Source organism: Crinia signifera, chromosome 2 (genome assembly GCF_055691185.1).
Source record: "Crinia signifera chromosome 2, ASM5569118v1, whole genome shotgun sequence".
Classification (NCBI taxonomy): Eukaryota; Metazoa; Chordata; class Amphibia; order Anura; family Myobatrachidae; genus Crinia; species Crinia signifera.
In genome coordinates this window covers 140,651,550-140,666,169 of record NC_139218.1, presented here as the reverse complement: position 1 = coordinate 140,666,169, position 14,620 = coordinate 140,651,550, and the positions used below count along the sequence as shown (strand labels likewise).

At 41.6% G+C, this 14,620-nt stretch overlaps 1 protein-coding gene across 1 annotated transcript in view; it reads left to right on the top strand.

Annotated features, from left to right (window-relative positions):
* The first annotated feature begins 2,147 nt into the window (after positions 1–2,147).
* The window catches only part of RAB29 (RAB29, member RAS oncogene family), a 32,179-nt gene continuing 19,706 nt past the window's right edge, over positions 2,148–14,620 (top strand). Inside the window, exons 1-2 of the mRNA XM_083173021.1 lie at positions 2,148–2,502; positions 10,899–10,970. Coding sequence (XP_083029147.1) covers positions 2,379–2,502; positions 10,899–10,970 — 196 coding nt within the window. The 5' untranslated portion in view covers positions 2,148–2,378. The remainder of the gene's footprint in view (positions 2,503–10,898; positions 10,971–14,620) is intronic.

The following is a 14,620-nucleotide window of genomic DNA, read 5'->3' as shown; positions in this document are numbered from 1 at the left end:
TTCTCTCTGCACAAGTTACATCTGCCCCACCCGCAGTGCACATGGTTTTGTCCATCTAAGAAGGATTTTGTCAGAAAGAATGAACTAGAATAACCCCCTATATACATTGCTTCACAGCATATGGATACCTTTATGCTTAATAGTCATGAGAATAAGTAGTTGAAAGTATTGTCATTATTTTGCAATGTGCTCTTCAATGGTGTCATATATATGCTGTTGAGTTTGCAATGATGGGGTTTTTAATTTTTTCATTGTAACCTGGATAGTCTATATAAAGACAATGAAAATTTACTAAGATGTGTATTCTACTTCAGATGTGATGTTGCTATGGGCAACCAATCAGAATCTACTTCTTATATTATTTAGCACCCTCTAGAATCTAGAGGGTGCTAAATAATATAAGAAGTAGATTCTGATTGGTTGCCCATAGCAACATCACATGTGAAGTAGAATATACATCTTAGTAAATGTCCCCCACTGTTCTAATTTCTAACACTAAATTCCATTTTGTATGACATCCAATCATATCTTGATTTCCTGAGCACCAAATATCCATACATCATCATATAGTGCCGATTTATGTTTTTGCTGGTGGGTGGTCAAGCCAAAAATATAGGGGAGTGGCTTTATGGGAAAGGGGCGTGGCCAAAAATAATACTGATTTATATTACGCAGCACAGTTGTCTCCAATATTCAAATTATGGCAACAGTGCCAAATACATAAATGCCCCCACAGTGCCAAATACATAAATGCCCGCACAGTGCAGGTACAAAAATCCCTCCCACAGTGCCAAATACATAAATGCCCCCACAGTGCCAAATACATAAATGCCCCCACAGTGCAGGTACATAAATGCCCACACCTGTGCCAGCGACGAGGGAGGGGGAGTGCAGTGGGACACGGGCGAGAGGGCCGCTTCTTAGCAGGTGGGTGCTCATCAATTTCCGTGGGTGCTCAGGCCCTCAAGCACCCACAGAATCGGCACCTATGCATCATATTAATCATTAATGTCAAAGCGTTTAATTCATTTTCTTGCATTTGCAATTTGAAAGAAACACAAAACCCTTTTAGGACATTTTGGATAACTAATAGTATTATTTTAAAAACTAGAAAAAGTCATAATTTGTGTGTTTATTGCTGTTAACTGACAGGGATGCTTTTAAGCACTCCTCTGCAATACATGCCAGGAAGCAGAGAATATACATTTTATTGTGCGGTTGCAGGCAGCAGCTAATCCTGACAAATGTGGACAATTTCAGGGTAGAGTCTTCTAAACCTGACATACATGTACAATGGGGGACATTAGGCAGTTATACAAAATATGTTGCCATCATGGAACAGACTGTAGCTGAAAACTAACTGTAGCTATGGTTTGGGAATATTATATTTTTTAGGTGAATCACTATAAAATGAATCTGGTATGGGTAAAAACCGGACCAGGACAAAACCCCGGACCGCCGGACCAGACATCAAACTGCATTTTGGAGCTTGTATCGTCCGGTCCGGGGGGGTTTCCTGTCCGGGGGTGTCCTGTCTGGGGGTTCTGCCTGTGACACCTGTTACCAGGTAGAGGAGGAGGGGTAGAATAAAGCCTCCCTGTATGGTCCGGGCATGTAGCAAAAACCGGACGGTCCGGACCACACGGGGAGGCTGTAATCTCCACTCCCCCATGTCCCTAGTGATAGCTATCACAGGCATCCCCCCCGGACAAGACACCCCCGGACAGGACACCCCCGGACCGGACCCTACAAGCTCCGGACTGCAGATTTTGATGTCCTGTCCGGCGGTCCGGAGTTTAATCCGGTCCGCTTTTTACATAGTCCCGATTTTTTTCACTGCTATGTGTGCACAGTACTATTTACTGTATGCATTCTACGTTTTTATTAGCATTTACTACAGCACTGCAGCCCTCAGCTCTTCAACCTTGCCGGCTCTTCAACACTGCCGGCTCTTCCACAACACAAAGCAGCTGCAGAGGTATGCAGCCAGCTGCAGCGGGTCTCAGGATTCGAAACGTTACGTTGCACTTGCAGTGCACCCCTATTGGGACTACATCTCCCATAGTGCAGCAGTGCGCAGGAAGAAGCGCCGTGCTGCTCTATGGGAGATGTAGGCTGAGTGTGTGCTAATAGGGAGGGAGGGAGAGGTGATGAGTAAATGTGAGATGTAATAACACTCACATGACTGAGAACTTTCTGACAGGAGGCGAGAGGATAGGTGGGGCTAAAGGACGGGGGAAGGTGGGAGTAAGGCGGAGGTCTGGAGCAATAGTTGGAGCTCCCTCCTGCTGCAGGAGGATACATACTGACTCCCAGCTGGGGGCAGCGATGCTGACTGCTGCTGCTGCCCAGTGACCGGCTGCTGCTGCTGCATCACCATGGGGAGCTTTGATCACTTGTTTAAAGTGCTTGTTGTGGGTGACTCCTCTGTTGGTAAAAGTTCTCTGTTGAACAGGTATGTCAATGACGTCTTTGGCAAGGAGTACAAGATGACAATGGGAGGTGAGTATCCCACCAATAGGTGGGCATGCCAACAGTGTGTCTATATATATATATGTTGTTTGCAAATTGACGGTTTTTCAGCTATTATGTTAAAGCCTGTATAGATAGGTATAATGTCCGTGGCTAATGCAAAGGTGCTACCACCGTATTATGCCCAGTCGTGAATGAGATGTGCACCACTGAATTGTCTGGAGATGCATCTGCTTTGTTACAAGGACTGCCTGCAGCTCTGATAATGCTTAAGTGATAATGATTTACTACATTATTTATAAAGCGATCATATAAGGCGTTCCCTACACAGAGAATGTAATAATAAAAAAAAAAAACATGTTGTTGATGTTGTTTATTTAATATTATGAATATTTGTAAAGTATTTGCCAAATTGTTACAGTGGAATAAATCAGTTATTGTGAGGAGTGATATAAGTATTTTAATCTAATTTCCCAATCTTGAGTAAAGCACTTCAGTACCATTCTAGACCAGCATTTAGTACAGTATGTGTTTATTGGGTATGAAAACTATGGTTATATTCTGTGTTTTATAAAAGATAAAAAGTGTTATGTAAACATTTTTGCCTGGAAATCTCCACAGACCTGACAACATACTGTAGATCAAATTCCTTGGTACTAACTACATTTTAAAATTCTGTGAATTGATATGAAAATGGAAACCCTTATTTCTAGTCTTTCCATGCCCACTGGCTCATGGACATGATGTCCTCTCTGTGTTTTTTTGTTTGTTTGTTTTTTTCTTAGTGGGATGAATAGGACTTCCATTTCATTGTACACACTCCAATTGTGTTGTTTTATTCCCAACCAGTACTACATTCTTTCATCGCCAAAATAGATAACTAATGTATATCTGGGCAACTTTTTAAGTAGAAACAGGAAACCACAGAGACCAATTCCCAGTACCACTACACCAGTGGTTTCCAAACTGTGCCATGGCACGCAGGGGTGCGTTAGGTTGGTGATCCAGCAGTGGCGTAACTATAAATTTTGCTCCCCCCTGCCCAAAAAAATTGTGACCCCCCCCCCCCCCCCCGGACTCCTCTCCAGCGTGTTTCCCTAGCGTGTGGCGTGATGACGTAACACGCATAACGGAGAAGCTGAAGCAGGAGAGAGGAAGAGAGACCAGCAGACACTGCTGCTTCCCTTGGCTCCGACGCATCCCAGGCCGCCCTAGCACGTCCATCCGCCCGCTCATCCTGTACACAGTAGCCCAGTGGTTCCCAAACTGTGTGCCTAGGCACCCTGGGGTGCCTCCGGACACTTGCAGGGGTGCCTTGGGTTGGTGAACCAGGATCAATTCATATTATGAATGGTCAATGTAACAGGAAAAACCAGTGCTGCTGGCTGCCAATCATAATATATGTGCACAAACAGAAGCAAATCCTGTCCCTCACCACATAACTGTGACACTGTGACTCAATGCACTAAATGTAATATTTTTTTCTGAATTTTATCGATGAAAAGCATTTGGCCTAGGTGTGCCTTGAAAATGTTTTGATGCTCTAGGGTGCCGTGATTCAAAACAGTTTGGGAACCACTGCAGTAGCCAATAGTCAGCTCTGTGTACAGTCAATTGAATCAGTGGAGGGATTTGTCATCTCTGCCATGGCCGCACCGCGCAGTGGTTGACTAGCCTCTGTTGCTCAGCCAGTGGGCAGCGACAGGCAGCAGCATATCAGTGCGTCGAGCGGGTGCCGGCGCCCACACAGACCCCACTGTGGCTTGCTCCCCCAAGCGGCAGCTGGGGCTGCCTAACAGTAGTTACGCCACTGTGATCCAGGATCAACTCCAATTATTTATGGTCCTTGTCACCAGTGCTTGTGGGTTACAATTTATGTGGAGAGCTGAAGTGAATCCTGTCCCTCACCACGTAAGTGAACCTAAGCATGACATATATAAAAATAAATTACTTGATTTAATAAAAAATAAAAAAATTCTCAATAAAAAATACTTTTGATTAAGGTTGCCTTGAAAACAATTCTAATTGTCTCTAGGGCACCATGATTTGAAAAATTTTGGGAACCCCTGCACTACACTGATTAATTATGAATTTAAAGATTACATAAAAAAAGTTAGCATTTGAATATTATTTTCGTAGTACATTGATTTCAATAATACTGTTTTGTCAAAGTGACTTTAGTGGCTTGTAAATGTATGTATTCTATGTAGTGTATTTTGTTAATTTTTAAAAAGTTAAAAACAAAAAAGGTCTTATATGTATAGTAACAGTTTTAAATACAACACTGGTCCACGAAGATGAATATGCATATATTTTAAGGAGGTTATTCAATTATTGGTGAGGGCCAAGGTGGCTGCTTTCTAATTTTTCTCCTGCTCTTAGTAACTAACTACCATTACAGATATTCACCTTGCACTCCGTAGAAATTTGCAGGAAAATTTGCAGTGTTTGGATACCCAGTATAGGGAAGACAGAAAGAACTGTCTTATTGGGGCACTCCCCATACTATTATATAAAACATAACAAAGTGTTCACTCTAGGTGCAGGGTGCTGATCAGTGAGAAGGGCATATTTGCATTTTGGAGGATCCATTTTTAAAAGTCATATGGGAAAGGTGTACGTGTGCGGTTTCCAATTATGTATGATACACAATGTGGGCGACTTGCAAGTGGTCTATGATGTAACTCCGGTACTTATGTAGTATCTGGGCGTCCGATTTAGAAATCAGATCGGATCGCATCGCATCGCATACGACCAAATCATATGCGATGCGATGGTCAAGATTTTTCCATAGGATTCAATGTTAAAATGGTCTGAGTCCATTTTAACATAGAATTCAATGGGAAAAAGGGGTCCTTTTCCTTTCCCCACTATCCAAGTGGGCATGGAGTTGGATATAAACCTGTAGTGAGCCACCGAGCCCGAAGCGTGGCGAGCAGACACAGAATACTTTTTAAGAAATATGCGTCCCCTCGCGGGGCTCGCCACGCTATATAAAATCAACTCTATGCCCACTTGGATAGTGGGGAAATGAACAGGACCTTCTTAACATTGAATCCTATGCAAAATCGCATCGCATCACATCTGATTGTATGCCTTAAGGTAAGGCATACAATCACAAAATCGGCAGCCCAGATACTACATAAGTACCGTAACTCCTGTATCTTTAAGAAAATAAAGGAAAAACCTGTGCAGCTATGGGTATCTCCCTGGCGCTCCGATGTCAGACTGACAGTGCAGGGTGAAGCTGGGGAAGTTTCAACACTGGCAGTTCCCTACAGAGGAGAGTTCCTCATGACCAGTGTAGGCTCTTGACAGTGGTCTAGCTCAGTGGTTCTCAACCTCTGTCCTCAAGTACCCCCAACAGTTCACATTTTGTAGGTTACCCAGCAGGCACACTCATTACTCACTGACACATTTTTAAAAGTATTTTAAGTTTTAGGGAAAGAGGGAAATGGTAGAGATAGGTGCACAGGTGTAGGTAGTAAAGATTTGGTTCATAGAATATATAAAATGTAGAACAACAAGGAGGAAGATTGTGTCTCGAGCTGAGTGTTCCAAAATTTTTAATTCCGTTTCTATCAGAGGGTCTTCATACCGTGGCTCATTGGATCATGGCGTTAAACTCCAAATTTGTGAAAGGAAGATAAAAAAAATAGATGTGATCAGTGGGGTTTCTTTAGTGAACCATCCAAAGTACATGAAAATATTTATGGGGAGAGGGACACTCACATTTATCTTACATGAACAAATGTGTGGGTAAACCTATCAAGGTATCTTTTATCCTCTATATATCCAGACACCTCCTAGTGATGATATTATGCAGGGTGTGCTTACACAAAGCTTACATGTGGTTCTGCTTATATGCACGTGTAAAGGTATCTTTTTATCCGTCACAACAGAGAAATGAAAGAAGCCTTCACCACTCCAGGTGAATGATGAAATTGATGCTCACAATTATGCTTACACAAAAGTGGGTGGGATCAAACTCATCATACTCATTTCGTATTCTTCAAACTGCGTATAGGGGGAAATCACAAGACTTCCATGGTGCAATAACATAAGTTTATTTGAAAATGAAAACCATAAAAAAGGGATAATTCCCCGTACCATATATTGAGGTGGTGGAGTCATTAAAGCATACAATGCAGATGGAATAACCCGAGTGTTTCTTGTTTGCTGAAAAAAGGGAAGTCCTCTGCCTCTATAGAATGCCAGGGGTATTCTTATCTCATCTCCTCCAACATGTTTCGAGGTGGTGTGAGTGTGGAGTTATGAGGGCTTATATACCTATATTCCGGAAATTAAGGTTCAGCACTTCCTGTACGGCCGCCTGCACGTGGTGTGACCGGAAGTCACCGCTTGGCATGTACTGAAAGTGACGTTGATGGGTTGATCCGGCTATTTTTTTATTGAAACTATTAAAAGCTAAGTCTTAAAAATACCACTAATACAGGGACCTATTCCTATCACCATATGTAACTACCAGTACTTTCTGATTTCATCCATGCCCGTCCTTATGTGTATATAGTCCAGCAGACCACACTACTTACCATAATCTCATTTCCAACTAAATATTTTATAAGCTAAGAGTGCCCCAACAAAAAGAGTCTTTCTTCTCTCTAAACTGGACATTTTTAAAAGTTCCACAGGTGGAGCTAATTATTTCACTTGTGATTCTGGCCCTTATTCTGGTTGACGCGCAAGGCTGCGGAATTTGCTGCCTTGCGAGTCCACAAGTCGCCACCCGCCCCCTCACACGGCACAGTTACCCACAGGCATGCGAATGGATGACTTGCGGGAACAAAATCATTCAATGGTTGCCGACCATCGAATGATTCTTCAAGCACTCGCAAATCTAAAAAAACGTTTTTGGTGTATTACATCTGAGAATGCCTGTGTGGACAGTTGACGTCAGCTGCCCGTCATCGGGGAATTGCCATGAGAATGCCCAGTGTTTTCATGGGAATGCCTATGAAATGCTGGGCGTTCCCATGGATGAATCCATGGTGCCCACAACACCACACCTGCACTGTGGTGTGCGAGCACCCGGCGGATAATCGATTTGCTGTGGCCACTCACACACAACGGCTGACAGTTATATGTGTATAACTGACTATGTGCAGTCACAAAACATCGCTCCCCTATGCAACCACGAAAAATCAGGCCCTCTGTGAGGAGAAATGGAAAAATGTATGTATCAGAAGGCGACTTTTTCAATTGGTTGCCTTTTTGAATACTGTTATTATAAGTGATCTGCACATCCAAACATCACAACTGCACTCTGCTGATAACTGTATATCCAGTGGAAGGAAAAATAAGAAAACCATTGTTTGACATTAGCCAACTACTCTTGTATTTCTTAGAAGGGGAAAGGGGAACTGGAAAATCTGCACTGGTTAATGCTTATGGCATCTGTATGGGCTCCAAATGAGACTGTGTCCCAAATTAGATTTGCTATACTCTATGGAGGTGCAGCCAAAGACAGAGTAATGCAAATAAAGAGGAAAGATTGTCTTCTTGCTGGTGCACAGAAGTCAAATAGAAAATCTTTTATGTTTTGAAATGTAACATTTATTACGTATTCTTAAAAGAAAAACTGTCTAATATGTGAAATATTATATTGTCAGATACATGGTATCTTTGTGTCTTACTGATTACGGATTATAGATGGAGTTTCATATATTAATGTTTATTCGCCAGAGGAGGAGTCAGAAGATAATTGATATACGTATTTTCAACTTAAGGGCCCCATACATCAGCAATTAATTGTGACAATTTTCAGATATAGAGATGATTGCCACAATTAATTTTAGATGTGTGGGCTCCCCCTTTTGGCAATCCCAATCAGAATCGCCAATCGATTGCTTAATCAGGTTTTTAAACATGTTTAATAATCTGGTATTATCTGCAGATCTTTTTTAGATGTGTGGGCATTCCCAATTCGTTTTCTTCATCTATTTACATTATGAACAGCTGAAATGACAATCGATTGGGGCAATTTCCAGATATGAAGATGCAATCTTTAGATGGAAAAATCTGCCGATCACTGAAAAAATCTGTAATGTGTGGGCAAAGTCGGATAGATCTGAAAATCCATTTATCTGGCCAAAATATCCCAATATCTGAAAATCCATAAATTGTGATTGCTGATGTATGGGGCCCATTATTTATGTATACAGGTTGAGTATCCCTTATCCGAATATCCGTTTTCCGAATTATTCTGAAAACCATACATTCCAGAAAGTGAAAAAAAAAAAATCTAAAAACTTAAGGGCCCCATACATCAGCAATTAATTGTGACAATTTTCAGATATGGAGATGATTGCCACAATTAATTTTAGATGTGTGGGCTCCCCCTTTTGGCAATCCCAATCAAAATCGCCAATCGATTGCTTAATCAGGTTTTTAAACATGTTTAATAATCTGGTATTATCTGCAGATCTTTTTTATATGTGTGGGCATTCCCAATTCGTCGTCTTCATCTATTTACATTATGAACAGCAATCGAGTGGGCAATTTCCAGATATGAAGATGCAATCTTTAGATGGAAAAATCTGCCGATCACTGAAATAAATCTGTAATGTGTGCGCAAAGTCAGATAGATTGTAAAATCCATTTATCTGGCCAAAAAATCCCTATATCTGGAAATCCATAAATTGTGATTGCTGATGTATGGGGCCCATAACTGGGGACATTTGTAACAGCATTACTGAGGATATGATATGTAACTGGCACTATATATGTGCAAGAAAAGGATTGCTTGGCATTCAAATTCAGTACCTGAAATAGTACACAAACTTTGTTTCATGTTTTCAAACCTTTGTTTAAGGAACAAATAAAATATATTTGTGTTTATTTCATGTGGTTTATTTGTTTATACAGCATAAATGCAAGATATTTCAAAATATATCATTGAAATATTAAAATATTCTGAAATAAGGAATAATAAGTTATCCAAAATTCTCCTGGTCCCGAGCATTTTGGATAAGGGATACTCAACCTGTATAATAAATATATCTTTCTTGTTTTAGGGGTTATACAGGTCAATAAAGTGTTTTTTCAAGATTGTTAGAGATGAGAGATATATATATATATATATATATATATATATATATATATATATATATATATATATATATATATATATATATATATATATATATATATATATATATATATATATATATATATATATAGTTCCGTGTGTAGACCACACTCACACTGAATTTTAATAACACGGGGTGCTAGACAAAGGATACACATGATGAACGTGCGTCCAATTATAGTCCAGGGAGTATCCACACCTATAAGGTTGTGGAATGTCAGGCACTCGCCTAATAACAAGTCCAGAGAAATATGTAAAAAATCCAAATAATAATTTTTTATTTTTCATTCCTTTTTCAGTCAGTCAAGCAGGTTTTACCACAGGTAGCCCCGACGTTTCGGTCCTACATGGACCTTTTTCAAGGAGCTTTATCAGCAAAGGTAATCGTTATCAACGATGTTGAGGAGGACAAACCCCATGGTGACTGGAGCAGCTGTTTGTCCTCCTCAACATCGTTGATAGCGATTAAGTTTGCTGATAAAGCTCCTTGAAAAATCTCAGCTGCTCCTGACGACGGTGAGATACCACCGAAACGGCCGTCGGGCATGAATAAGCTACCTTGGACATCCATGATGTGCGATTCAAGTATTGTATAATGGATATTGCTCTACACTTGATTGCACCATTTGGCTGTTGAAATGCATGGATTGTCCAGATGTTTATTCTTTTGGAATATAAAAGACTTTTTTTCACATGAGTTCATTTGAATGTGCTGGCTTCTGATTTCAAGTATGTATATGTGTGTGTGTGTGTGTGTGTGTGTATATATATATATATATATATATATATATATATATATATATATATATATATATATATATATATATATATATATATATATATATATATATATATATATATATATATTGGAAGAGGCGGCACTCAAATGGGATTTTTCAAAAGTGTATTGTGGCAAAAGTGCCAGACCTTCTACTAACATTTGTATGACTATTATATTTACAAGTGATAGTCCCCTGTCTTTCATAGAAGTATACATTTTATTCCATAATGCATATAGCACAGTATTGTGTTCATTTCACAAACCGCAATAGTTATGAATGTGATCATGAGATGCTTTCCATTTTTTGTGTCATAGTAGTTACTTCCTTTTATTTTTCCTCGTGGGTTATTCAGACTTTTCTGTATAATGTGCTGAGGTTTCCCCTCTAATTCATTCGGTGCGGCCGTGATCTTTCCAAGCTGCTTTGCTCTACTTCAAAATTATTTAATGACGCCTTAGATGAACTCAATTATGTTATTATAGTAATGTCTCAATCTTTATGTCAATGTCTATTTACATGTACAATTCATTCTGCAGTGGATTTCGCTTTGAAGGTTGTGCAGTGGTCAGATACAGAGGTGGTCAGACTCCAGCTGTGGGATATTGCAGGTAAGTTGCACCCAATCTATGTTTTGCCAGCAATCTTTACAGTTGTAATGACCAATCTGGGTAACCTGTTAGTAGCATGCTGCCTTTGTTGGCATGGCAGCACATGCATTCTTGGATCCATGTCATCACTATTGATCTGGCATGCCAAACCCAATTGTAATAGTTGCAAGAAGAGGGTTTGCAGCGTTCGCTCGTGAGCTTATCGGTAGATTGTCGGAGCCATCTGAGTGGCTCGGCCAATGCTCTATGTTCTATGTCCGTTTGCCCATTGCCGCCACATTTCCCTGCACTCTTCTGCCTTTCTCCTGCCGGCCCACACTCCTTGCTTCGGAGCACTCCCGGGAATTCTGGGTAACGGTGCAGTGCTGTGCACCCTGTCAGACACTAGAAGTCAAATATGACTTCTAGCATCTGTCCTTCTGGGTGGAGGGAAATATGACTGAGGTGTGCAAGCAGTGACCCCTTGGCAATGAGCATTAACCCCTGGTAGCAAGCATTATCTCTTGACAACAATCATTGACCCCTGGCAATAAGCAGGTGACTTACATTTTTATTATAAGCCTTACTGTTGAAGGCAGAGGGGCTGGGGACATGACCAGCAGCTTGCACAGCACTGGCCATGCCCCCTCATCAACAAAAAACGGTGCCCCCCAAAATTTTGGGCATGTTCAGGAGTTCCTTTTTGTCCGCTGGCAAAGTTGGGAGGTATGCATTAGGTGTCAGGGGAATTGTGGTATGTGGCAGAATAGTCAGGGCAGTGGCGTAACTATGGAGGGTGCAGGGGATGCAGCTGCTATGGGGCCCAGGCCCCTGCACCCTTTTTCCTTATTAGTGCCGCTCGCTTGGCAGTGTTGGTGGTGCCTCTGCCCCCTCCCACGCTACATAATGAAGGGGAATGTGGTGGTCTGGCTGTTGCAGCCTTCCCCCCTCTCCCTTCTTTGATGCTGCCGGGGACTGACGTCACTATCTAGTGACCAGCCCCGGCGTGAAACACGCTGTCTGTGCTGCATGCCTGGCCCTGGGAAACAGGAGACACGGAGCTGTCAGTGCAGGAAGACTCGGTACTGACAGCATGAGTTAAACTGGTAAGGGGGGGACAGGGTTAACTGTGGGTCGGAGGGGAGAGGATGTGAATAGGAGAAAAAAAAAAAGCGATGCAGGTGCCCCCTCCTAATTTTCTTCCCTGCTCTCTCTCTCTCTGTCTGTCTCTCTCTCTGTCTGTCTGTCTGTATGTCTCTGTCTCTCTCTCTCTGTCTGTCTCTGACTCTCTGACTCTCTCTCTTAATCTCTCTCTCTGTCTCTGACTGTCTGTCTGTCTCTGTCTCTCTCTCTCTGTATGTCTGTCTCTCTCTCTGACTCTCTCTCTGACTCTCTCTCTCTCTGACTCTCTCTCTGACTCTCTCTGTCTCTCTCTCTCTCTCTGTCTCTCTCTCTCTGACTGTCTCTGACTCTCTCTGTCTCTGACTCTCTCTGTCTCTGACTCTCTCTGTCTCTGACTCTCTCTGTCTCTGACTCTCTCTGTCTCTGTCTGTCTGTCTGTTTGTTTGTCTGTCTGTTTGTTTGTCTGTCTCTCTCCACCTCCTCTCATTTACTCCCTCCCCACCATGTCTCTCCTCTTTTTCTCCCTCTATTCTGCTACAACCTCCCCTTTACACCTCGGCCCCTTCCATATAATCTCTCTCTATCTCCCTCCTCTCACACTCACACACACACACACACCTGTCCCCCTCTCCTCCTGTGGTGGGGGGCCCTTTAAAAATGTTGCTATGGGGCCCAGAAGGTAGTAATTACGCCTCTGAGTCAGGGCCATTATAGTGTGCAACGTAGTGTGTTGGGGGCATTATGCTGTGCAACGTAGTATCATAGGCATTGTGGTCTGTGGCATAATGTGTCAGGGGCATTATAGTGTGTGGCATAGTATCAGGGGTATTGGGCAATTTTATTAGCTCTTCGGGAGGTTTATTTTGTCTTGCAAAACTCACGCTCAATTAAGGTTGGAGACTACTGCTTTATCTCATATTTTATAGTACCATTGTGTGTATGATTATTGCTATGAGTAATTTGCTAAGTTGTTGGCTGAAGTAACTGACATGCAAAGTAGTGATTGACCCCAGGACCAAGGTTTACCCAAGGTAGAAGGGGAGAATAAATTCCCTCATCATGACCTCTATGCTACCATTAGACACTGGATAGGGTAGGTATAACAGGGGTGTGGGTAGCATGGTTAGAACATCTCTGCTGCTCCATTATTGTGCCACTATCCCAACAGTATAGCAGCTGAAACTATAGTGATCAAATCCTATGGTCTTGTTTCCTGATTATGTCTATGAGCTAAGATAACCGATAAACCCTGTAAAACATAAGGTATGGACAAACTCAGCTGGATGCGGCTCATATTTTGTAACATTGTAAATGTTTCTTTGGATAATGTACTTTGATGCTAAGATGGCACATCTAAGCATGTATTGTACAATACAACCTTGGAACATTACAACACACGCCTTCAGTTGTTATCACCAGAATAACCCATAGGGTAACCATGATTGCCAGTCTAGAATAGCTGAAGACCGCCTTAGTCCTCCTTGGACATGGTTTAATATAATCCCATGATCCTGAGACCTATTTGGGCCTATCACTGGCTCCGATTATTTAGTTGATCTTGGTACGGGCACAGTGAAGAGACCTCTTCCTGGATGGCTTTGATGTGGCTGGAATGGGGACAGATGAGATGTCATGCATGCTTGTAAGAGCTGCTTTTATCACCCTTTATTTATTTGTGCTCGTCCTACAGTAAAAAAAAAAAAAAAAAATGTGTGTATGTATGTGTGTGTGTGTGTGTGTGTATGTATGTATGTATGTATGTATGTATGTATGTATATATATATATATATATATATATATATATATATATATATATATATATATATATATATATATATATATATATATATATATATATAATGTATGTGTCTGAAGCAGCAACTATTCCTTGGACACCCACAGAACACACCCATTAGATGGAAAATCTTTGTTGCATCCATTTGGACACACCCAGGAATGCCTATTCTGTTGCAGGTACGATGCAACTCTGCACCCAGACACTGTGGAATGCATGCGTTGGGTGATTTTATATGGGATTTGATCATTGACATTGTATCTGTTGTGGATGTGAACATTGTATCTGACTGAATTAGATCCCCAGAGTGCAATAAGAAAGCCCAATCTAATTCTGGCATGTTTTGTTCCTGAAATTTGTAGTCTCCCTTTTCTGCAATGAAGATATTTGTTTTTGCTATAAACAAAACGTTTTATTTTTGCCTTTTAAATAGATGCCTACTGCTTCCCTCATCCTACCTGCATATTTTCGTGCTTGGGGGCTGCAGTGCTGCTGTCTGCGCCATCCACAGCTAACCCTACTGTAGCTCTGCCCGCATTTAGACACTGCATTCCAGACTGTGCCCAAATCTCTAGCCAATGTGAGGGAAATTTACGAAGACAGGAGATCTATTTCACATGGGATGTAGCTATGGGCAACCAATCAGAATCCACTTCTTATTCCTTTAGCACCTTCTAGATCAGTGTTTTTCAACCACTGTGCCGTGGCACACTAGTGTGCCTTGAGCTGTTCTCAAGTGTTCCCCCAGATCTGG